This window comes from Gallinula chloropus (genome assembly GCF_964237585.1).
Source record: "Gallinula chloropus genome assembly, chromosome: 3".
NCBI classification, from domain to species: domain Eukaryota; kingdom Metazoa; phylum Chordata; class Aves; order Gruiformes; family Rallidae; genus Gallinula; species Gallinula chloropus.
The window spans coordinates 95,767,362-95,793,969 of NC_140087.1; the positions used below are offsets into that span (position 1 = coordinate 95,767,362).

A 26,608-nucleotide genomic window follows, 5' to 3' on the forward strand; every position below is an offset into this window, starting at 1 on the left:
AGCATTAATAGCACGTGTTAAGTCTTACACAATTAATTCCTAATCTTCCAGACATTACATACTTTAAAAAGAGTGCAGAGACACTCAGGAATTTATATTTCTGTACTTGGTACATTGTCTAAACCTTTCTCTGTTAAATAATTTTACTACCTTCTATTACTGTTTCTCGTTCCCTTAATCATCTTTCCTTTTATCTCCAATCTTATTCTGAAAAGACAAAAGCTACAACAACTTATACCCGATGCATACCTCCCTAATGGAATTAGTAAAACAGGTTTTTCAAACTTACATTCTTGAAAAAGTACTATATGATGATTTATTCAGCTTACCAATTACTTTGTTTTTCCAAACGCATCCTAATTGATGTTTCTTGCCATTCTTTTAAATATTGTTTTATTTATTTCTAAATTTGCATTCTTTCTTAGTTGACATTTAACATAAACATCAGAAAATTAGTCTAAATTTTTAATATTTTTAGTTTCTGTCACAGATGGGATGGTGACCCTAAGATTCAATAGCAGTATCTTTTCATTCTCTTTTCCTTATTGAGTTTGGAGGGGGGAAGTCCTCACATGCTTGCTTATTCTTCTGTATCATTACACCGGCCAACTATAAATCTTACCATTCAGATTACAGCAGTTTTAAACAAGCAGATGTAAAATATCTTTGATTCCAGCAGTGAAAATTGCTCTTGTATTTGAACAGATATTATTACAAACCATCTTCCCAGTGTGTTTTGTTTTGTTTTATTTTTTTTCCTTAGCATGCAAAAAAAGCCCTGGCTCTGAGGAGGATCTGCTATGCTCTTTAGCTTGGATTAGTCAGGTTTCTGTGTAGGAGTGCATGAGAAATACAGATATTGTGTTTTCTGTCTCGACCTCTGGCTAGGGAGAATGCCTGAGGCACTGCTGCCTCTCCAAAGCCAAACCCTGGCTGTGGCCCGAGGTTTCTGGGAGGAGTTTCCATGCCTGCTGCTGTTACTGACAAAGGAAGGAAAGCTGTCGTCTTTTTTCTCACTGTCAATCAAGCTTTGCCCCAATCTGTGCCACCAGTTTCTTCTCTGCCCTGCAGCTGTGCCAGGGAGTGATGCTGCTGGTGCTGTGCCATTAGTAGAAGAGGCTCTGCTGTTCTGGTCAGAGTATCAGTGATACGGGTTGTCTTGTTAGTTCTGAGCCTACAAAAACATAGCTAGACCCAGGGTATGGCTAAGCTGAATGATCAAAGAGAGACTTCAGGTTCCTGAAGGGATCCAAGCACTGAATCTAGACCAGAACCGGCATCATTCTGGAGAAACCTTTCTTCTGGAAAAGCAGAAGGCCAAATGTACAGGCCATGCTGCTATCCCCACAGCTCCTCTGCCAAGACATAGTCTTGCTGTAGTGAATTCCCCTTCCACCATCTCCTGCCCCCAGCATGTTACAGCTGAATCTGTGGTGAGTGAATTTAAGATGTTTTCTATCTTATGACTTGGAATCAGAGCATAGTCATTAATGGATTTCAGTATATGTTAGCATTATTAAGAACATTACTGCTCTGTGTTTGTTAACAGATTTAGTGTTTGCCAAGGCAGTCCTTCCTCTAAGGACAGCTCACATTATCTTAACCCTATATTGCAATAGGCCGATTAAATACTAATGTTGCTTTAAAAACTAATTCCTCTGTCACGTATCAATTTCAGTCCCAGTGTACTGTGTGTGATCAACTTGTACAGGTTATCCCCTAATTTTTAAAAGTTCTGAACTAATTCAGAAGCCATAAAAAGAAAGTCACTCAACAAACCTGCAGCATGATATTTTCTTGCCCAGACTTCTCATCCTTCACTGTTCTTTACAGTTTCCTCAGGTCAAGCAGCATCTCTTGTTTACTGTGCCACACGGGACTGAGAATGTCAGCTGTAGTAGGCTGGGTGAGACAGGCACACTAAACGTGTCTGAATTTTGCTGGCGGCTGTTGCCATCACTGTTATCTTTGACAAGGGGCCTGCAAACCTACAGCAGTGGGTTAGCAGGAGGCAATGCAGGTCCCATCCAGCATAGTTGGGGGTAAAACTAGTACTGTGTATAGCATGTTATTTTCATCGGCTTTAATGCAGACTGTAGTAGACAGTTACTCCAGCCTTGAGAGCAATTAGTGATCTCATTAGTAGTGAAGGTCCAACAAACAAACTGCAGTGGCAGTCTCTACTCCTGTCCCTGCCTCCTTGGAAGCAACTGGGTTTTTCTGGAGGAAGACCCGTCACATCATATCCCTTCCTTCCTTCCTAGGAGCCAACATAAACAAATATCCACTGCGAATCCGTAATGATTTCCTTAGGAGTAGGTGGCTACACCACCCTTCCTGCACGCAGCCTGCTACATGCCCTCTGTTCGTATTACCAACTCCCTTGTATATTCCCCTTCAGGAGCCAGCTGTAAATAAGTGCACGTCTCTGGCAGACAGGATTCACTTGGAATTAAATTCAGGGATAGGGAGCTGTCAGCTAACTGACTTCTGTGGCATCGTGGCTGTCATTTGAATGAATTACAGACCTCAGTATCCATTTGTTTGGGAGGCTGTGAGCAAAAGGAGTGGAACAAATTGGGGCAAATGGCTGAAATTTAATACAGGTTTCTGTAGGTTTTTCAAACATCATGTACCCATCTTCAGTGTGGTTATTTTGTGTGGCTAACAGCATTTCCATGTAAACTGGAATAATCTTCTGCTGAAAGCCCTCTTTGGTATTAAAAAAATATTAAATTGAATACACAATACGATGAGGCTTATTTCACTCTGTTCTAGCAAAGACTAAAATATCTGGATCGAAGTTTCATAGCAGTTGCCTATGCACAATTTACACTCTGGGATTGGCAGCTTCTCTTTAGAAGCTGAGGAGCAAGATGTACCCCCTCCCTTCCATGCTGCTTGTAGAGTGTGGTGCCCCATGCTGATGATGCCAGGCAGATTTAATTGTGCATGCTCAAAGAGAAAAATGACATCCACGCTTGGGTTAGTGCTCTCTGTGGCAAGCTGACAAATCCCCCAGCTGTCAACTAACCTCAAAGGCAAGTGTACGTGGCTCCAGCTTATGTCTGTTTGCATTCTGCCCATAGGCATTTATAAGCTGAAACTCATATTGGCTGCAACACATTCAGACTGCTACAGAGAGAAATGTATGGTGTGTTTTATGTGTTTCAATCTCTAAGGGTGACCCACACAATTAGGGTTTATTTTTCAGACAGACTATAAGCAGGTAAAGACAACAATTTTTTGCATATGTGTCAAGTGAAAGGGCATAATGTTTATGGCTATGGGTCTGGCTAAGTTGCTGATTGCTTAGAGAAAATTATTTCTTCCTTGGCTCAGATGGATTATGTTTATATTTTTATGTATTTACTGGGGTTACTGGCTGCCAGAGAACTGCACACACACAGAATGGCTTTACTTAAGTGCCAATATATATGGGCAAATGCAAACAGGCATGTGTTGTTGCTAATGCAATATTGGAGTCACGGAGGAGGACTTCTGGCAGAAGCACTGTCACTTGTGGTGCACTGCAGGCTGTCCATCTAAACCTATCATTACCTGGCACCTATGCTCTAGTGAAATAATCAGACCAATCTGCGAATGGGCAACAAGCCATCTTAACAGATGGCTTTGACAGTAGGTAACCAGGAAACCATGCATATACATTAAACATGGGCTCAGAGAGCACGGGTCCTGTCTAGGAACATCAAAACAGCTGTTGGTTTTGAGCTCCTCTATATACTGTTGAGAACATATGCCATACCCATCAGATGGCCACATTGGGTGGGCAAGAGCCAGCTCCCATGGTTCTGATGAACTTTGTAGGAATTACGTGGTTGGGCATGGTCTCTGATGCAGATGAGGCTTGTGTTTTGTGATGAACTTTGAATTTGCATGAGACAAAGAATGAAGTTTGAAGATGCAGTAGCGTCTCCCTAATTTTCATGCCCAGCTGAGGCACTGTCTTACCCAAATTTTAGGTGATTGAGAGGTCTATCCAACATACCTGGTCCTATTGTCTAAGTTTCCTAAACAGGCAGTCATAGAGAGAAAAAGAAGTCCAATTGTTTACAGTTTGAATGCATTAGGCTCTGCACAGGCCAGCTGTAAATTTGAGTTACTGATGCCTTGGGACCTTTGGGAAACACTTTAAGAATTATGGAGAAAATAACCACAAGAAAAATATTTAATTTTTGACTACTTTTTCACTCAGTTAAAATCAAGGAAATTGATTACTTAAATGCAGTGTGTTAATATGTAGGTATTTGTGGAGGTCAGATACTTCTAAAGCTGCCCTAGCAGTAGCAACATGATGTAGAGAATAGTTTTCTCTTCACATGATGCACAGCTAGCTTAACTGTGTAAGGAATTTGTGTGTGATATAAAACAGATTTAAGGGACCAAGTGAGCCCTATTCATACTTCAAAATTGTCAATGTGAAGAATTGCGGTGATCGTTTTAGGTTTGACTTCCATAACTCTGCCTTCTTAAGGTAGTTTGCATTTAACCTAAATTACTGTCCCTTTAACCATGGCATTAGAATGAAATTCAGCTGTCACAGATAAGTGTAATGATATTTATTAATAGTGCAAATCATTCATACACATGGAAAGACTTAAACGTGTGAAGCACATCAGGACAGGAGATCACAGTCCTTAAGGGATTGATTTATCCTTGACTGCTAGGAGCCTTTGTTATGCTAATGATAGATACATATTCCTGAAATCTATTGCCTCTGTCTATGCCTTACCATTTGATTTCTTTATTAACTCTCCTCCCTTGTCACTACGTGTTCTTGTTAATTCAGATCTGGTTTTGCAGCTTACATCATACTTTGCTGTTTTTTACCAAAATGGTTTATTGAGCTCCCCAGCAGCATACATGCTTTCCCCTCTTTGCTGCACCTCCCTGGCACTGCTGCCACCAGTCGGACGCAAATATTAACAGGTTTCCTTTTTACCCAGAGCAGTCAAGGCAACTGACCTAATTAATCATTCCCAACCCTCATTAATAAACATCATTCTGCAAATTTGGGGTAAACATGTTGATGCCGTCTAGAATACTGAATGTTTCATCTAATTATGTAATTTTTACACAAATATTGCAATTTATGGTGGTCCTGGGTGCTGCTGACTTTGCTGAGGTTGTAAATCTTTGGTATTTATAAAGTCAAGGTGCATGTTTATGTGAATAAGTACAGGTGGTTAGCTTCACCTAGGGTGGGTGTTTGCAAACACTGAACACTGTGATACAAGTAGATGGCACCCTTAGCATCATTGGTAAATGAAAAAGCTGTTATAGGTAATAATATCCTTAAGACCAAAACATAGAGGTTGATGTAGATTATCGTCTGTAAAAATAGCCTTAAGACTGATAGACAGCTATAAGAAAAACAAAGTACAGAATGTTTCTCATGAGCTTATTTTAACACAAGAAGGAGGGTTCATTTTCTGAAACACAATATGCTACTGCAGTGTGTACCTACTTCGTTATACTTTCTTCAATACAGGTATGTCTTTCAGCATCTTGTATTCTCTCTTGGGACTAGATATATATGAAACATCAGCAGCATAATTTTGCTCATATGCTAGGCTCTGAACTCAGCTACAATTAAATATTCAGCAGGATACTCTGTCTCTAGCTGGACTCATGTAGCAGATCCAAAAGATTAATTCAGTGTTTTTCCTGTTTAATGAGAGGATTGAAGTGTGCATTTCTGTTGAAAATTTCAGGTTTCAGGTTTAGAAGACTGTATTTTTATTATGTTCTTTTAAAGTGCATGTAAGATACATGATCTACATAAAGTTCATTTTTTTTAAAATTTAAATCTTTCTTTTCAAGATAACTTTTCTAGAATCTTAATTTAAATTTTCTGTGTATTTTGCTGTCTTTTCCTTGCTCTTTCAAAATACTTCATACAGATTTCTTAATTGGGCATGCAGTAAACTAATAGAAAAACTAAGGGCATTGCATAACAAAATAGTGCTGATTTACAGATTTTGCTATATTTTATAAACTTAGATTATGTTTATATAATATGTATCCATTTATATATGTTTAGATCTTTATATTTTATAAGTTAGATTTTGTGTTTGGTCAATATTAAGATTTTAAATTATATGTGTATTTGAGTAAGGAATAGCAGCTTTAAGGCAATTTCTGGTAGAAGTTAATTTATACAGTGATGTTCTAAAGGAGAAAAATTAAAGCACCAACACAGAAAGTTCCAATTTCTGTCTCTTGCAGGCCCTTTCTCTTCTGCCCCCCATCTTACAAAATTTACTTGCATTATTAATGAAGTTCAGTCCTAGCACTAGTGTGGACTCTGAAGGGTAAACTCAATCAGCAGGCCTGAAGTCCTAATCCTTGTAAAGCCAATGTGAATAACAGATTATATTAATCAAGGCACAGTAGATGGTACCTGTTCAGCTATTGCAGTAAATGTGACCTGATTGATTCTATCTGTGTTTTTCCTTCTGTGTTTTACAGAACACATTGATTTAGGAAGATGTCTTTGGCCTAATACCATTAATGTTAGAGGGACAGAAAAATGTGCAAAAAGACTTGGGGATTGGTGTGAACTGAAAGCCATTATCTTGTTTATTAGCAGATTAGGAATATGTTTTTAATTATGATTCTTTTGGGAATATAATGTGTTATATTGTATAAACAAGGTTCTTTTCTGAATTTCATGAATATATTTTATTCCAGCTGCACTCCTAGAACTTTAGAAGGGAAATTCTGACTAGGCCTACACTCCTTTAGAATGCAACAGGATCATCATCTCTATCTTCAAACAGATTGCCTCAATCTCAGATTGGGTTTTGTAGAAAGAAAGAGGCTTAGCTCTTTTATAGAATCTCTTTGGGATATATATTCCTAAGATTAAAACCAAACATATGCATCCCCCCCCCCCCCCAAAAAAAAAACAACGGAACCCCCCACACACACACAAAATGAAATTAAAACCAAAACCCTCCAGAAAAGCCCTCACTGTGTTAAACTTCACAGAATCACAGAAATGTCTGTTGGAAAGTGCTCTGGGGGTCCTCTACGTCAGTCTCCCATTCCCAGCACTTTACTGACAACAGAACAGTAAATCTGGGGAGGCATGGCTTTGTCTAGTTGAGACTTGAAAGCATCTCTGTAGGCTGTTCCAGGTTTGCGCTGTTCTCTTAGTGAGGGAGCAGCCTGCATCTCCTAAATCACCTCTTGCAGTTATTGCCCCTTGCTGCCACTAGCAAGGTCTTTGTCTCCATCAGCTTGTAGCTTCCCTTCAAGTACTTGCAGGCAACTATTAGATCACCACTTAATCTCCTCTTCAACAGACTAAACAAGCCCACCTCCTTCAGTCTCTCATTATAGTTCATGCACTCTGGGCCCCTGACCATTTTGGTAGGCTTATGTTGACCTTTTTGAGTTTCTCCACATCTCTCTTGAATTGGTGGGCCAAACTTGGGCAAAATACTCTAGCTGTGATCTAACCAGCACTGTATAGAGGGGATATAGTAAGTTCTGTCAGGGCTGCTGGCTGCAATCCTCCTGATACAGCTCAGTACAAAATGTACCTCATTACCAAAGAAGAGCGCTCTTTTGGCCAATACTCCACCAGACGTTCACCAGATCATAATCAGTAGTGCTTCTGCTCAGTAAGTTACTTCACAGCCTCTAAATGTGTGGGTTAGCTTATTCCAGCCCATGGGCAGAACACTGTGCTGCTTCTTGCTGACACACAAGAGGTTTATGTTGGTCCCTCAAGCTTCTAAAAGTCCCTGTAAATTGCAACTATGTTGTTGATGTCAGACATATACTTCTAGTATCATCAGTAAATTTCTTAGCCCACTTTGCTAACAAAAATAAGTTTATCTGACTCCAGAATATTGGGAAGAAGAAAGAATGAGAAAGGCCCTGATTCCATTTCACTGTTACCTTGGTCTTTAACTTGACTAAAACGAGGTGTCACTTGCATCCTGGACAGTCACCCATCTGAAAAGCAGCGGGCACTGTAGCATTTTTGGACCCTTGCACAACAGTCAATGGCAGCTGCCTGTGGGAGGATGGAAAGACTGAAGGGCTGAAATTCAATAATCCTTTCTGTTTTGAAACACTAATTAGCTGTCACACAGTTCTGCTGCTGGAGAGCCAGCTACTGCTTATTACCGAGATCAGCAGGCAAAGAGCTGAATACAAAAGGAAGGAAGCTAAAGACAAATAAACTTCTGACTGAGACAAAGGTTGCAAAATAAGTAAAAATTGCACAGTGTTATGTATTTTGTATCAGTAAGAATAGGAAATTCATCTGATGTTCTGTTTACTGAGCCAGCAGAAGCTTGCAGTGCTACAGTCGATACCCTGCAGTCTTAGATTTGGCCTATTTTATATCATTTAACAATTTTATATAGTAAACATTGCTTTGTTACTTATGTATCGTAAAGTGAGAGCACCTTTCAGAAGTTCTTTAGTGGATATACAGAATAACTGGAGGCTACATTCAATTATGCTAATTGGTATTGGGTTAAATCATTCAATCAAATGAAACTGTAGTAAATTTTGCATGCTAAGGTGCAATGTAAGGTGGAAAATATGTTTTGAGTACATAAAGGTAGATGGAGATCTTGACAAAATAATACATAAAATGCATTTTTTTTATCTAATCTTAAGCTGTTTCAAATTAGTACCTTTTGTACACAGAAGTCCATTGGTATCTTGTATACAGATATGGTTTTGATGTCCACTCTGTGTTTATGTTTTCTGTGCCTTGTGTGTTTTATTTTGTGTATTTATGTTCTTTATGGTCATCTTAACTACACACATAAATTTTTCTGTCTGCATGTTGTAGGTAGCTGTCCACTCCAGCTGTATGATTGCTCATCATGCAGGTGATAATGCAAAGGAATTCACCCAGGCACCATCCATGTAATTTCTGTAGTTTGGAAGCCCAGCCCAAATACAGAGCTTAAGCAAATTTCACCTTTTGCATTTCAGGATTATAATGATGAAATTCGTCAGGAGCAGCTGAGAGAACTGTCGTATTTGAATGGTTCTGAGGATTCAGCACGTGGACGGGGCATTCGAGGAAGAGGCATCCGTGTGCCACCTACAGCTCCTTCAAGGTGTGGTAGCCTGAGCTATTATGCTAATTGCTTTAGAAGGTGTGAACAATGGTAAAACAAGCATAGTTTAAAAAAACCACAACTTCACATACATATCATGGTCAGTAAACCGAATTTTTTTTCTTCTCATAACTTTTGTGGTATGTATTGTGCCAGGTTCTTTGATCTGCAGTTCACAGGCTATTGTACAAGTAGCAAACGGCAAGTTTCTGATTTATCATCTAGTATAGTTACAAGAACCCTTTTTTAACCAGTAACAGCTTCTTCTGACTTGCCAGTTGGTACAACAAGGTGCATATAGGACAAATAACCTGGAGGATGCTAAAAATCTCAGTTCTCGTCTGTATGCACTGTTCTTTGCACAGTGGGAGAAAGCAGAATCCCATGCTATCCTTCCCTTGTGCTGTACTGAGTTAGATGGGAAGAAAAGATCTTTACTCACCTTTTATACTCTTGCTTTACTTTGCTTTGCAAGTTTCTGCCATCCAGCATCATCTTCTGCCAAATCAGTGTCTCTCACCCAACAATAAACATGAGAATGAGAGTAATAACTTTTCTTCTAAAGTTTTGAGAGGAACAGAAAAAGTTCCTCATTATTCTTCCTCTAGAACTACTTTGGAGTAACTCTGCGGCTCTGTGACTTAGAATGATCCAGAATTTCATTAGTACAAGCAACAAGCAGATCAGGTGTAAAAGACGCTGGATGGCTTCAAAATGATGCCTTTTCATAACATGAGTTCTTCCCTAGATACTGCCTAGAAGTGTTTGACATTGGTACCTTCCAAAACCCCAGAGTTATTCCATACTTGATATAGTACTAAAAATCTAAGAGCCTTTATAATTGAGTAGTACTTGCATGCTCTCCCTTGCCATACACACCGTAGTGATCACTCCTTTTTGCTCCCCCACAGGGGACGTGGGGGTGCGATTCCTCCACCCCCACCTGGACGAGGTGCCCAAGCACCCAGAGGAGCACCGGTGACTCGTGGAGCCCTCCCTGTCCCACCAGTGGCAAGGGGTGTTCCCACCCCTCGAGCAAGGGGTGCTCCAACAGTCCCGGGTTACAGACCACCCCCACCACCTGCACATGAGGCCTATGAAGAATATGTAAGTAACCACATGCATTCATAGGGATGTTGAGTCAAACTCTGAACATCACATACTTCTGAATTGGAAGATTCTCCAGGCCAATAATTCCTCTGTCACTACTGTTTACTTCCTGTGGGTGAATTACAGCCTGGGTGATGTAGCGTCTGCAGAACTGTCTTTTGGGTGATGTGGGTTCACAGATTTCTTCACAGCTTAGTTTTGGATATAAGGTCATGCTGGGTAGCTCTCAGGGCCACATGAAAGAGCAATACAGATATTCTAAAGATTGTATTATAAGTAAAAGTTGCTCATTACGGTAGGCAGGTTCTGAGGAATAACAGACTATATCCTGTGTGAGAAAACAGAGGGATCTTGTTCTTCCAAATCCATTTTATTACATAAAAATATATATTTGTATATTTGTATTCAGCATTGTGTTACAGATACATAACAAATAGAATTTCAGGTAATTTTCATGAAAGCTGATACAATGATGCATATTTAGCAAGGAACGGTACTAACTGTCACCTTTTCTTATGAGGTGTTAAAAATAATTGTGCTGTAAACATCAAAGCTTTCAAGTCATCCTCATTAGTGTTCCCTCCTGGAACTATCACCATAACAACAGATATCCGACTAGAGGAGAAAGTACCATCAAATATGATGTCTGACTTTTTCCAGCTGTGGCAAATCCGAGGGTAAAATGAGCATCCTATCCATTCCATAATCCGATCATCAGGAGAACTGTTGAGAAGATATGCTATAATTGAGAAGATGCAGTTTTATTCAATTAATGGTCTTTGTAGAACAGAAAATAGGAAATTGAAACAGAAATTAATCACTGTTGGTAAAGTCTTACTCAACAATCTGTATTTGTACAGCAGAGGTTGAGTCATGGCCGCTTCAAATCAGGGACATGCATTCTGTTAATGCCAACAGTCACAACAACTGCCAAAAAGGTGGGAAAGGAAGTCGCTTTTATTATTTTCCTCAACACAGTTTCCATCTTAAAGGAAGATAAAAGCCCTGCTAACAAAGGAATTTTAAAAGTGTACCCTTCCTTGATCTGTTACTGCATGAGACCTTCCTTTCTGTACAGAACTTCATCTTTTCCTAATCCATGAGTGACAAATTTCACAACAGAACCCTTGTAATGAGGCCGCTGGATTATCAGGGTTAGGAAACCATTCAGCTGGTTCCACGTTTATTTGAAATGTTTGCACACTCAGGAACACAGAATATACACAAAATTGAATGCCTCGGTTTAGTTTAGTTTATAATAGATTATTACAATAAAAACATTCAAATGAATTCATGTTGTTATTTTACCTGCTTAGATAGTAGCAAGAAACATCTTGTCCTATAGGACAAATTCAGATATTTTGTAGATTCTTCAGTCTCCTGTGTCCTTTCAACATTTATACTCCACAGCTAGGAATAGAAGGGCTTCCTCTGACTTGCTGTCATCCATCTCACCGGTTTGCAAAGACTTGTAAGTGCAATCTAAGTCATAGAATCGCCTGGGTTGGAAGAGACCCTTAAGATCATTGAGTCCAACCACAGCCTAACCCTGCCTAGTCCACCTCTAGACCATGTCCTCAAGCACAACATCTATACACTTTTTAAATACCTCCAGGGATGGTGACTCTACCACTTTCCTCAGCAGCCTGATCCAATGCCTGACAACCCTTTCAATAAAATTCTTCCTGATATCTAAGCTAAATCTCCCTGGTGAAATTTTAAGCCATTTCCTCTCGTCAGCCGAGCTTGTCAGCTGAGAGAAGAGATCAACCTTGGTATCTTATGGACTGAAACAATTAAAACACTGTTGGTGTCCAGGTAGAAGGAAAAGTTCACTGACATATATCTATATATAAATTTGTAAATGATACTTTAGGTGAAAATATTTTTAATTTTGCAGGAAATAATTAACACTTAATTTCTTTCCAGATAAACCACTGCCTCACATGTTTAAGTGGATTCCAAAAGCTATTTGTTGACCAGCAACAAATGTGAGGTGTAATTGTTGTTCTTTCACACTCAATCCTTGAGATGAAAAACTAATTTATAATGAATAATTTATCCAATTTACTTTGTCTCATTTTCTGCCTGTAGGCAGCCCACAAGCATGTTCCAATTTCTTCATGTGTTTATAGTTTTCATTTTTGAGTACAGTATTTCACTCCAATTTTTTGCCTACTATAGGCAAGCACTATTGGTTTGATTAGTTGTATATATAAATGCAATATCATTAATTGTGAGTATCTGTATTTTTTGATATTTCTTTGCTGTAATAGAGTCATGTGAATGCTGAGCTGAAAGTGAACTCAAGAAATAGAATGGCTGCAGCAGACGCTTAAAAATGTTTAAACAGCATTTCCTGAAAAAAAATTAGATATTTGCACAGCACTACTAATCAGAGATTGTATTGACTGCTTGACCTTGAAATATCTAACTGTTCAAATCGGTTTGGATAAGCATTTAGAAGTTTGGATCACTCCTTTGTAATTATCCAATACCTAAATATTTTGATGTTTCCTGATGGCCTTTGTGAGAGTCCATAAAAGCAAATGTCTAAAAGGTTTCTCAAGAAAGGTGAAGCCTTGTCGTTGCAGTGAATATATTCACATTCAACATTCTGAATGTCAAGCCCAAAGGGAAAATAATTGGGAACAACTTTCAGAAAAGAAGAGGGCTAGAGAGGGAAGGGGAAATGACACACCTCATGCCTTTTTCTTTCTTGCTTTTGAAACACATATATAGCTTTTATCGGGTGCAGCATAGATAGTTTCTCACAGGAACTTCATAATACCCACAGGAAGAGGAGATGCAGACATTAGAAGATATGTGGAAAAGGGAAGAAATAGATACTGTATAAATCTTCCTCACAGCTCCTTGTGTGTGAATTTGGATAGCTTAACTAAGAGCTGCTGTGCAGTTTCTGGGATCAGAAAGGGGGTCCTGGATTTATAACCCGTCGAGTAAGAGTGCTGTTCAAAGTGACTAACCTTAGTTCTGTGTGACCAATCTCTATGTCCTCTTATGCTGAAGGAGAAGTCCACTGAAGTGCAGTTCAGAGCAGAAGCTTGAACTGGTCATTGTGAAAATTCATCAGAAGAAGCTTCTCTCACAAAGCTGAACTGTTATTACTCTCTGAGGTATAAGTTTATTCCACCAATCCAGAAGCACTGACATACCAAAGGTGCCCCTAGATGCTGAAGAGGATTAAAAACTTCATTTCAAAAGCAGACTTCTGGACCTCAGGTTCTGTCGCAGGTTTTCTTACTGAAAACTACACAGTGGGGTTCCTCATTGAATGCATTATGGATCATACTCCTACTCCTTCCATAAATTCAGTACACAAATTAATGTGAATTAATGCTTAATTCTTCCTTCTTACATGCCATGACCAGTTAGTAGCAATGGCTCAGTTTGGAATTTTTCAGGAGCCAACAGGCTCCTCAGTTAGAACTAATGACAAAGACGACTGTTTGGGATTTATCAAAAACAAATTTTGTAAATTAGGTTCATAGTCTAAATTGCATTGGGCAGAAGTGTTTTTAATGGAGAGAATGGTACTGGAACTGCATTTTAATTGTCTCTTTTAAACTTAGGTCTTATACAGTTGTGCTCCGAGGCGTAGTTTTTTCTCTTCAACAGCTGATGTCCCATCTACATCTTAGTGTTTCTAAATCAGTGCATCAGGATAGGAGATGGTAAATGAAAATTGAGTTCAGATATTGTTTCAGCCCTACATCGTCACCTTTATTGACAAGGACAAGGGTAAGATTGATTGTGTGCTATTTTTTCATTACAAAGGTTAAGGTTTGCTGGGTTGGACATCTACTTTTTATCATGTACTCGAAATATAGCAAGGAAAATTAACACGGTCTTTACAGATTGCAGCGAGACTTCTGGTGTCATTTCTCAACATGAATAAGCATTTTTAAAGGCCAAGGTCTTGTTGGCAACTTCAGAAGCTGTCGTAGTTCTGCCCCCAGCCAGGAGCTGAGCACTGTACAGCCAGTCACTCCAGGGGTTGGGGGTAAGGAAAAAAAACCCCAAAGGCGAACCTCATGGGTTGGGATAAGGATAATTTACTAGGACAACAGAGAGAAAAATAACAATAATAGGACTTTTATAGCAAAAATACATGAAACTGGTGATACGCAATGCAGTTTCTGACCAAACTGCACAACTCAGGCCGTACAGCTCAGAGCCATCCCAAAACCGGACCATCCCCAAAAACTGTGTGTCCTGGAGCTATGCACTCCTCCCCCACCAGCCCCCCTCTTTGGATTGTCCTCTTTGGCCAGTTTGGATTACTGTCCCAGATGTGTCCCCTCCCAGTTTCCAGGGCGCCCCCCACCTTCTCATTAGCAGGGCAATATGAACAACTGAAAAGTCCTTGACTACTTGGCAGCAACTAAAAACATCTGTATGTTATCAGCACTGCTCTCATCCTGACTCCCAAATGCCATTACACCAACTGCTAGAAGGAAAATTAACTCCATCCTAGCTGAAACCAGGACAGAAACAAGCAACAGACATGACTGATTGAGCTTCATGATTTATAGATAAGTGAAGTGTGAGAAGTGCTTGAGGTGATCTTCCCCTGGAAGGAACATCCTACTGAGGCAATAAAGCCAGTGTTCAGCACAGTATATTTAATCTGAGCACCCAGACCTTTTCGCTCAAGATTAAAGCTAAATATTTGAAGGGTGCTTAACCCAAATAGAAGTCAAAAATACTGTTGCTTTTAGATCCTGTTTTGGAAGTAATTTGGCCCTGAAGCTGTATTTTTCCCTCTGAATGAGAAGCTAGTGAGCCATGCAGTGATATTTTTCTTTACATTTTTTAAGAGTTGCGGTGAATTTTTCTAAGAGGTCTAATGCAAGTGTGGAAGGAACTTAGTACTTCCCTTACCCCAGATGCAAAGAATAACCAAAATAGAATAAATTTGGAACTAGCATACACATTGCTTTTATATTTTACTTGCACTTGTATATTTATTCCTGGTTAAGAATGGAGACTTATGCACAGAAAGCCCCTCACCTTAATGTGAAATCTTATGTGAGCTGCTTCTGTTTACAAAGAAATATATACTTTGTTTGCAAGAAATAGGCCAGTCTGTCAAGACACTGAGAAGCTGGTACAGCTCCTAGGTCTAGAAGAGCTAGATTAAAGAGCAATATTAAATGCAAATATTCTTTCTCACCTCTCATTTCGCTGATCAAACCAGCCAAAACTCAGCTTCTTGTTATCTTCCCAAATAAGCGAAGAGCAATGCTTTTAGGAAGTAACTGGAAAAGAACCACACAAGATAGATTGTGCTTTTAATGTCATGCTGTTCTTCCTCTCATTTGAAGCTATTTAAAATGAAAGCAAATGCCACATTCAACTGTTTATTCTAAGCTCAATGGTTATTTACATTTTTCAATGGTTTTCAAACAAACTGAAACAACTATGCTCATGTTTATTCAGTGCCAACCTAGACAATGAAAAGAATGACAATGAGACATTTTGTCACACTTTAACATTTTAAAAGTAATAATCAGCATTTACATGTGACTTGGATGCCCAGAATTGTGGTGGCAAAGACTGTGTTTAATATTTTAAACTGGAGCTCCCAGGGATTTAAAATTCATTCTTTCTGCAGCTTCTGAATGTAGATGGGAGCTGTGTATAAAGACCTGCACTTCCTCTTCATGACAGGTTAGTGCCTGTGTTGGTGCTTTAATGAATATGTTAAAATGAGCAATTGCTACTTGATTCTGCTACGTTTGAAGTCCATTCCTATAATCCCAGTAGGACATTCTCAGTGAGAGTGAGGCCCAGAAAACTAAGACAACTTGTTCCTAACTTTAAATTAATGAAATATGTTGGATATAATGATAGGAAAAGGGGCTTATCTTTAATTTTTTCTAAACTGCTCTTTCCAAGTTTTAAGATGTGCAACCTACTTATTTCTGTATCTCTGTCGGATGAAAAAAAATATCCCAGAAGAATGCACTGCTACTACAGAGCATTTGAATAAAGTTGGAATTACAGACACAGGAATCTGCATGGCTGAACAACATATTGATTAAATGCGATTGATTACCTATTTATGGCCAAGGCACTTAGGAAAACAGACAAGCTATATTCAACATACATCTGCTGTGACTTCAAAAATCAAATTTTATTTTTACTGTAATAGAGATAAACACGATAATGTTTATATGATCTGAAAGACTATTGAGCTTTAGAATACTGTGAATGATGGTCTCACAGAGTTAAAGTGGATTTTTTCTGTTAGTTTTGCAAACTTTGGAGAATTTGGTCTGTCGATAGAATAAATATATTCATTGCAAAAAAATCCAACCACAAAAATACAGAATTAAAGTTGTAGCAACTTCTTTAGGTTTTTCTAACAGAAAAATAAACACAGTCAGCATTAAACAGCCAGTCTGGAAACCTGCAGTTCTTGAGTTTTTTGCTTACCTGTGCAAACTGTAGTTTGGGTCTGATTCTTATACATGGTATCAGAATAAATCAGGCTTGCCCCATGAAACCAGAGGAGCTGTCCTGAGAGCAATGCATCAGTAAATGTGAACACTGCTTTCAGATTCATCACTGCTATGAATTTCTCACAAATTGACAATGTGCTGTAAAGCAGACTTTTTTATATTGCTTTCTCGATTTGTCTCGATTTGATTGCAATAATCAGAGTTACTCAGTGGACTAAACTTTACTCATAAAATACATAAAGCGCTAACATCTACTTGTAAATTCTGCAGAAGGCTTTTGTGGAGGATAAGCTTTTCTGTCGTCCTCTTCATGCTCTCCTTACTTGGCAAAAATTGTTCTCTCCTTGACATTAGTTATCAAGTTTTCAGTTCAAAATTATTTTCTATGCTAGACAGAGTTTAAAGAAAATGCTGATGCAGCTGTACATGTTTTAGTGTTATACATGATGTTAATACAACTACAACCTAATAAATATTTATATTTGTTATATAGAGATCTGAGTGAAGGGCATCTCTCAACTGATCATCCAGCCTTCATATGGTCCTTAAATATTAATAGTGTATGCGGTTATATTCATAAGATCCCACATAAAAAATATATGCAGTATTCTCCATAGAGACAGAATTTGTCTGCATCATGCAATGCACCATTTGATCATTAAACAGTGGGATTGTTCAGGAGCCTGGTACCAAAAATACTTGTCTACTGTCACTGGGACCTGTCACAAGTTGTCACTTGACTATTTATCTGATGGAGAACAGTCTTGGTTGGTGCAAAATAACTCTTACAGGCATTTGCTGGCTAAACATTATCATGTGACTGTGTCTCTCTCCATGTCATCCTTTTTATGACGGGCTGCAAAGATAAGTTATAAACTTTTTTCTTTTTTTTTTTTTTTTTTGGTCCAAACTCACACACAAACTTTGAGAATTGCTTTTAAAGACTTGGGACCAGTCCAATTTAATTAGTTTTTGTTACTGTGTTAGAGTTTTGGTTACTGTGTTAATTCAGCTCAGATGGAAGGCTTGAGTTTTCTCTTTCACTTCTCAAATTTTCTTACCCAGATTTAGTCCACTGAGGTACTAAAAAGTTAAATAATTTTAGACTGCAAGGTTCATTATGATTGGAGAGTTCCTGGGAGCCAGACACATATAAACTCTGTAGTAATGAGAAAAGATCAGTCCAGGCTGCTACTTCCTGCAGACTGGTAAGCACAGAGACTTCAGCTGTGCCAGGCAATTACAGGAGCCTTGAGCTCTGGTTTCAGGAAAGGCTCAGGGCAGTAAGATGACATGGCACTTAACACTCTCACACCAGCCTTGCCTCCAGCATACCAGTCTTACTCATGTATTTTTCAGTCTAGCCTCTTGGTAAACTCAGATTAGTGACTTTTTGTTACAGTAGAGTAAATAGAGTGCTCTTTATATCAATAGATTTTGTGTACAGCTAACAGACTACTTCTAGTTTACATATTTTCTTTATTTATTAGGAATTTTCACCATAGATAAAACATGAGCTTTATTAATTTAGCAAATACATAGTTTAGGGACTATTTTGTATCAATTAAAACTTTTATTGATTGTTCCAAAATAGTATTCTATTTTTTCTGGAATTTTAAGGACGTGTATTGAAAAAAAATACTTCATTTTGCAGGAAGCTTTCATAAGAGTTCATCTATGTTCTCTTGGGTACATTTGTGACATTGTTATGTTGTAAAAAAATACCTTCTGCATGAAACCACGGAGATACATATTTAGCAACTGCACTTAAGGACCAGCATTAGACTTCTGTTTCATTCTCTGGCTGATGGGCCTTTTAGCCAGTTGTCTCTATCCATACACTTGATGCTTACTCAGGGTAATTGAAAAAGAGGATTTGTATTTGGTACAATAAAAGGCCTGAAAAGTAGTCTTACATGCCTGCAGTCTTTTTTCACTTGTTATGTTCAGTGCATTTGCAACTCTGCGTTCCAGTTATACACAGGACGAAAAAGGTTTGTGTTAGATGAATTATCTCATGTATTTGGGTGCAGAAGCACCTGTCCATCAGTATGCCTTTTCTTTCTGGCTATTTAAGGGAGGCTCAAATATATACGTGGGCCTAGGTTGTCATACATACAGGAATGAATATATATCCCCTGTGTATATTATAGACAAAGCTGGCTCAAGCTGTGCCTTGGATGCAGGCCATCTGCAGACACACAGCAGCAATTGCTTCCCCAGAGGCAGCGTGTGAATGTCCTGTTATCTACTGCTTTTGGAAGGAGGAGGGTTTATGACTCTCCAACTGCCTTAGCATTTCCAGTAAATCTTTGCTCAGGTATAGAGATACATGCTTGCATTCTGATATGGATAAGTTATCCATAGCTACAGCACAGAAAAATGTGTCCATTTCTTCCAGCACGTCGGTTTGTAAGGGCTGTAGTGCACACAGCTCCTCAGCAGCCAGCAATGTGCATGACCAGTAACTGTAAGGAATCGGTCTGAAGGATCACAGAAAGATAATTTAAAGTGCATATTTTCTTTTCTAGTAATGTCATTTTGGAAGAAAAAAGTACATGTAGAAAATAAATATAGAAAGGAAAAAGATACTCACAGGTATTTAAAAGAACAGTTTTACTTGCATGATGAGATGAACTGAACCAAGTGCACAGTTTTTTTTTCCCTCTTGAACTTCTTTAGCAGTGATGGTATTAAAGTGACTGGAACATTCATATGAATACCTCGTTGTCAGATAAACAGGTCAATGTTGTACTCAGATATGCTCATTTTTAAAACAATCAGATCAGCTGTATTTTATCAAAGGTGCAGACTTAGTGTAGCTCTTTAAACTGTGGCAAAAATGTTGAGAAAATTGATCTTGTTATGAAACACAAACTTGAATTTGACCTATAGGGCTCTTAGAGAGTGCAGCAATCACTAGTAGAGGGAGATGCAGTATAATGGCTTCAGGACAATAAACTAGAAAACTAGAGATGAAAAATGTTCTTTCTCCACACATGCCTGTTTTTTTTTTCCAGATGAAATGATGGTTGCCTGCATTTTAATAGCTTCTACAGTCATTATAAGTGCTGTTACTCATAGACAGCTAATAGCTCTCTTTGACTACCTGCTGTTGTTTTGTAGCTCTTGGTATGGTGTATAAATCTGTGGAGTGCAACATCTGAAATCATAAAGAGTGCAATGTTTTTAAAGTGAAATTGCTTAAGTAAATACTTCTTATGTGTTAGAATCATAAGAATACTTTAGTATCCCAAGGACACCCTTGCAAACATACCCTCATACTACATTTTCAACATTTTTAAACTTCTCAATGCATTTTAATACTTCTCAAAATCAGTATATCTGTCCAAGTGGAGTACATAATATTATATATCAGTTCCTAACAAGATGCTTTAGCTGTAGCCTTGATCTTCATACTGCCCTCCAACACTTCTGGGCCAATTAGTGAATTTCTCTTAAGAAAAATATTACTAATCCTTTAGATAACATACTACCACCAATTCTTTTGGTGAACAAATGTCTGTCAGATGAAATTTATTTAAAAATTAATAAAGACACAGCAACTTTAATGTTATAAACCCTGTATCTCGTTATCTTTTATTTGGACTTTCCAGTCCCTAATTGTTTTGTTGTTCACCCTTGCAAGTTCAGACAACCAAACTTTTAGAAAGGTGAAGTTCAAAAAAATAACTAGATGTCACTAAAGTTAGTGTTATTTTGAGGCAATATATAAATCATCTACTGTGCTGTCTTTTAATATTTTAGTTTCTCTTTCCCTGTATTAAAATCATACAGCTTATCCCAGTTTCCTAAGTGCTTTTCATAAACTTCTCTAAAGAAGTTGTTAGTACTATTTATTAATCTTTCTGTGGGCTAAAACAAATTTGGATATTTTAAAATAAGATTATCAAAGACCGTCTTTTGGTGAACCAATTTACTCATGTCTTGATTTCTACAACCACATGCAGCCCGTGCAGTTAATATTTATCAAGACTTTGCATGCATGTATCAGTCCTCATACATGCTGCAGCTGCAAGCTATCTGAAATAACATGCATTTAAAAGAAAATACATTGAAAATCTAATTTTATTTCTTTCTGCTTTCAAACTGAAACAGAATTTTGGAAATTGGGATTTCCTAGTATTTTTGACAGAACTGCATCAGTCAACACAAATTTTACCTCTGTAATGGGGAAAATTTCTAAAACAACATCTTTAGACAACCAGTCTGTTGCAATCTGGATAGAAATAAAATACTGTAATTGACAGTCCTGATGAAAGAAAATAGTTATAAACAAATACAAGTAAGTCAAGGTTGTATAAATCAGGTTGTAGGGGAGATGAAGGGACTTGTGGTTTGTTGCAAGTTAAATTTCACCAAATTTAAATATGGACACTGTAGTGGGGGAAAAAAAGAAGGGAAAAAAGGCAGAGAATCACAGAAATGTAGCTGTTAAGTCTAAGTGCATCTATCAAATAAATTAGAAGCCACAATACTTTGGTTGTTTTTCACTTTCCTTGAACAGCACTTTCACTTTCTTGCAAGGCCACCCATCATGCAAACACCCTAAACAAATAAATCTAAAAAGTCATTCAGAGCTATTCTAACTTATTTCTCTTGAGGTCCCTTTTATAACTTTCCATTTTGGGAAAAGCAGAAGAGGTGTACTGTGTGTGCTAAACATAACACAGAGCAACAAGAGGGAAAAAAGAAGTAAGTAACTTTCATTGTGTTATATTCCTTTCACTCACGTTTCATTTGTTTTTTTTTCTAAAGGCTACAAAATCTCTGATGCAAGTGATTGGTATTTGCATGGTTTTATTTTCTGTGGTATTTGAGTATAATTGCTGGAGAGGTTACTACATCAGTTGCAGCTGCAATAGCTGTGTGGCTGAATCAGTGGTTAATATGGGTACTATTTCTTTTTCCATGCACAGTGCAGTGCAGAGGGAAGTGAGAGTGTTTTCCTCCAGCAGAATCTGTTGCAGCCCAGTGTTCTGGGATGCACTTGGGTAAGGAGCTTCAGGCATGAAGCTCTTAAATCCCTAAAGGAAGAGTAAGAACTGAAAGTCTGTGATTTGCATCTTGGATGAATTAAATGCTGGATTAAAAAAAAAAAAATAAAAAAGACAGTGAAAGGACTGGCTTAATCTCCTAGATTTCTTTGTAGAAGAAGACTTGACCTGTTGCAGAATTTTTACAGAAAATACACAGACCTCACCAGTCAGAGAGGTCTCAGTGCTGAAAGCAAGGACTTGCCTTCCTAAAACACAAACAATGGCACCTAAAGTTTGGAGAGGATTGAGCTCTCTTTTCAGCCTTCCCAAGAAGACAGCTGAAGGGTACTAAAGGGTAGGACAAGTAGGATACCATTCTTAGGTACCAAAGTTTTCCTTTACGTCATACAAGGAAGTACCTCCATCCTGGCTGTCATTAATTCCAGTATGGAATTTAAGATCCTAAATAACACTGAGTTAGCAAAAAAAGGCATCTAAGTATTTAAATTACTGAAAACGGGACTTAAATTCTAAATAACTTACGCTAGTATTTTTTTAACATGCAGTTTGTTTTGTAGAAAACACAGGAAAAAAATATTCTAGCTTTAAAAAAATAATCGTATCTGCTTTGATGAGTCTATCACCTTCCTAAGAGGAAAGCAGACTACAATGTGACAAGGAGGCAACCCTGTTTTGATAGTCCCTGATTGAATGAGGACATTGTTGAGGTGCAATTCAATTTTGCTAGAAGAGACTTACAAAGTATCTGCTTTCTTTCCTCAGGACCTCAGCTGAGCTGTAGATGGAATATGCAGTCATTTGTTGTTTGTGTTGGAGGAAGGGAATTGTTATGAAAAATGAAGCTTCCAGTCTGTTTGGAAAATGCCAGCTCATCCATACTTGATCAGAATTTGTATATATGGGGATAAGCAAACAGGTCACTGGCTACAGTCAGAAAAACTGTTTAACATTCTGTAGAGCACAAGTAATTAATGAAAGCTGAAAGATGTTAAAATAAACTTCCCAGCCTCAGTAACGCAGGACTTTTACTTCACTAGATGGAAGATGATTTTGTTGAATATTTCCTTTAAAGATGTGCATCTGTGTTACCACAGTGAGTATGAGCATATGAATTGGTATGACTTAGATGTTGAGTAGGTATGATATAAAACTAGAACATTATTTTGGGAGGAAATTACCTTTAGCTATTACTCATGTATTTTCTATCCTCTCAAAATAGTGCATGATGACATACTAACTTGCTTCGTAAAGAACACTTTTGCTCTGATAAAATACTGGTTAATTTTACATTGTAAGTGTTACTAGTGGAGGTCGTCTTCTTGAACTGTCCTGAGATATGCTGACCTTCTTAGAAAAAAAAAGAAAAATACAAGGTATACTTCCTTTTTAATTTCAAAGCATTATGAACCTAATGCTTATTTATTTCTTGAAATAAATTCTAAATAAAATTCTAGAATTTTATGACTTCTTTATCATTTCCTTATTAAGTAAAAAAAAAATCTGAAAGTCAACAGAATAAACTGCTGTAAAAACGACCAAATGTTGCTGTAGCCTACTTCATCTGTTGAGAGGAAGAGAATATAGAGGCAAAGACCAAATTAACAAAAGCAGCAGGATTCCAGGATGCATAGACATTTGCTTATACAAACTACAAGTTACCAGATTATCATGGTCCTTAAGACTTCTTATTAAAAACAAAATGAAACAAAATATTTTTGACTTTTGAACATAAGGATAGTCACCATTTTGTGTTGGCAGGGTGTCATGAAAGTCTGTTTCCCATGTCCTCAGCCGAGTTCAGAAGTACAGGCAATGTAATAAATCAAAAATCCATGAATGCATCATTGTAAATCCAGAGTAGCTCTTCTGAAAAATGAGATGGAGATCAAAGTGAGCACAGTATTATTTCTAGGTAGAAAATTAGATACTCCTAGAAAATTACTGCTAGATGGGCTGAAGCAAGCTTTTGTCCCCTGAGATACTTCTGGTTGGGCCACCCAGCAAATTGCTGAAACAGTTTCTATGTCATCTTATTCCTCTCTACAGTAGACTTAAAACAATCAATAAGGAACTAATGTGAAGCATGGATGGAGTTAGGAGGCTGTGAAGCTCCTAGGTATAGCTGTTCTTACTCCACTAGGTAGCTAGAGGTCAAGAGAAGGTGGAATCTGAAATGTGTGCAGTTCTTTTACTCCACATAGAGTGGGTCTGCAACAGAAGCTGTAGACTTCAAAGTAGCATTTCAGTATGTGCCAAGCAGGAAAGGACTTCCCCCAAGACTGTGGTGCAATCTGCTCTTTCCACATGATTTCTGAATATATCCAGTTAGCAAGAGCAGGGTATCTCCATCAGAAAAAGCAGAAAATGTGATAGATTACCTAAATATTAGTACAGGCCAGCTGTAATGCCTTGATTTATTTATTTTAATTGATACAGTGCTTCCAGGATTTTAGATTAGCAGTTTAGATTTAAATATGTTTAAAGCAAACCACAAAAGACAAACTGACTCTTTGAATTAGACTTGCTTGTCCTATATAGTCCTTGGAGGGGTATAAGTACAGATAAATGCCCAACAAAAAGCTTCATTTGACTTGTAGTAAGCAGCTGTGGAAGACTCAGGAGCTATCCTTTACCAGTCCTGGAGAAAAAAAAAAACATCATGCGTAATCTTTCAACTAAGAGGCTTACTGAACACAACAGGAATGTAAAGATTATTCCAGAGGATGCTGGCCACTGTATGAGTTGCCATTGTGATTTACAGCCTCAATACCATGCCCTGCATGAATTTCATGACATAACAATCTGTCAGTTCTCGAAGCTATAAAGCCATCCCTTGGAGATAACTGAGTCAGCCTCACATTGATGGTCATTTCAGGACATGACTATCATTTCTTTGCTTAATAATAAAACGGTGATGTTATTTAAAATGTTGTGCTTTAGGTATAAGACTAACAATCCTATTAAACTATAATATAGATGATAGATATTCTAAGATACTGCAAGTACTAATCTAGTCCAAAGAAGCGTATTGAATCAGTTTCAAAGTGGATAGATAGGAACTGACAAGGGCCCATAAGCAACTTGGAAAAGAAATGGGTTGTTATAACCAGATTATTTAGTGAGATGTTCAAAATATTCACAAACATTTTTACTCAGATATGGCGAACTAGAGAGTTCCAATCATATTGAGCTGTGAATTGCTATGATTTCATTTATTTGTGTTATTTCAGATTCCAGAGTGGTTTAGGTAGTGCAAAAATACAAGACACAAACATGCATCGTTCTCCAAAGAGTATCCATTGTGTGTAAGAATTTCCTGTGATGATATGCTGGCTCTTAATGTCATCGGCATGGGGACTGAAACCCTTCCAGGACACATTAAGCAAGGCTGCTTCTTTTAGATACAAATCGCTGTTTCCACTAAGGATGAACATTATTTAAACTATTTGTATCAGATTCAGAAGTTGGATATATTTAAAGTTTCTTTTGCAGTAACAGGTCGGGAAAAGAAGCTTGTAACAGCTTCATGCTGGAACTCTCTTCATCATCTCTGACTGGTCCCTGAGGAGTTTCTCTCAGGACTAGAGCAAGCCTCACCTTGTGATTTACAGCTGCAATACCATGGATATAATTGTGTGTTGATGCAAGAAGCTACAAAGCTTTACTTTCTTATAGAAATGTCAGTTTTTCATGATAATATAAGTTTTCAGCCAGCTGCTGATTGGTAGAAGTTCTTTGAGATTTTTTGGTCCGGTCAGCATCTGCCATCTGAAAATCAACAGCTCTGAGGCTCTCTACGGGGAGGGAGAATGAGGATGTAGGTATTACATGTTGTAGTAGTTAGATTTTGCTAAGAACTGATGCCTTTCACAGAATCATAGAACCACAGAATATCCTGAGTTGGGAGGGACCCATAAAGATCATTGTGTCCAACTCCTGGCTCCACACAGGACCAGCCAAGTCAGAGCATGTGACTGAGTGGATCATCCAGATGCTTCTTGAACTCACTGCCCTGGGGAGCCTGTTCCAGTGCCCAACCACCCTCTCAGAAAAGAACTTGTTCCTAATATCCAATCTAAACCTCCTCTGTCACAGCTTCATGCTGTTCCCTTAGGTTCTATTACCTTTATGCAGATATGTCACATTATGGCATCGTATTCTGGTGTTTAGTTCTGTGCTCTCACCCTGTTGAGGACCTCAGGATCTATGAAATTATCAACTAGACCTAATGAGAATATCCTGACATCAATGAGCAGGATGTGCTAGACTATCTGATAGACTTGTAACAGGCTTTAACAAAGGCACAAGAAGTTCTAACAGAAATATAAACTGTATTGAACTTTTGGTTTTGAGAGAGATGCGGTTTTAATAAAAGTTGTTATACATCAAGTAGTTAGGAATACAGTGAAAATACACTCAGGTCGCTATTCACAAATTGTCTTAATATTGTCCAATGATTGAGGTGCTTCCTGCACACCTGCACTTTCAGCAAGTCATATACTCTGCACATGAAAGTTATCAACATAATGACTATTTTAATAATGTGTTTATATTAAGTGCACAGATTTTCTTTTTTTGGTAGATAACCACAATATGGATAATGAACAATTTGTGTTTGTGATTTTTTTAAAGGAAAACTAGAAAATGATAGCTATTCCCTTGATATTTTTTATTGCAGGCTTACTGTTTCCATGTAACCTTTCCTTTGCCATGAATTTCTGACAGCAAAAATTCAAGGGTAGTCTTTGTTCTAGTCACTGCCTGTAAATATTGCTGATTCATGCAACACACTGCTATCTGGATGCTGATCCATTTGATCTGTTTGGCCTGGATTTATTCTTTGTACTGTTGACTTTTCTAAACTGCCATTTCT

At 38.0% G+C, this 26,608-nt stretch overlaps 1 protein-coding gene across 1 annotated transcript in view; it reads left to right on the plus strand.

The window, feature by feature from the left end:
- KHDRBS2 (KH RNA binding domain containing, signal transduction associated 2) overlaps positions 1 to 26,608 on the plus strand; it is a gene marked incomplete at both ends in the record, with an annotated part of 379,366 nt that overhangs the window by 261,574 nt on the left and 91,184 nt on the right. The window contains 2 exons of the mRNA XM_084261753.1: positions 8,989 to 9,116; positions 10,028 to 10,223. Of these exons, the coding sequence (XP_084117879.1) occupies positions 8,989 to 9,116; positions 10,028 to 10,223 (324 nt within the window). The remainder of the gene's footprint in view (positions 1 to 8,988; positions 9,117 to 10,027; positions 10,224 to 26,608) is intronic.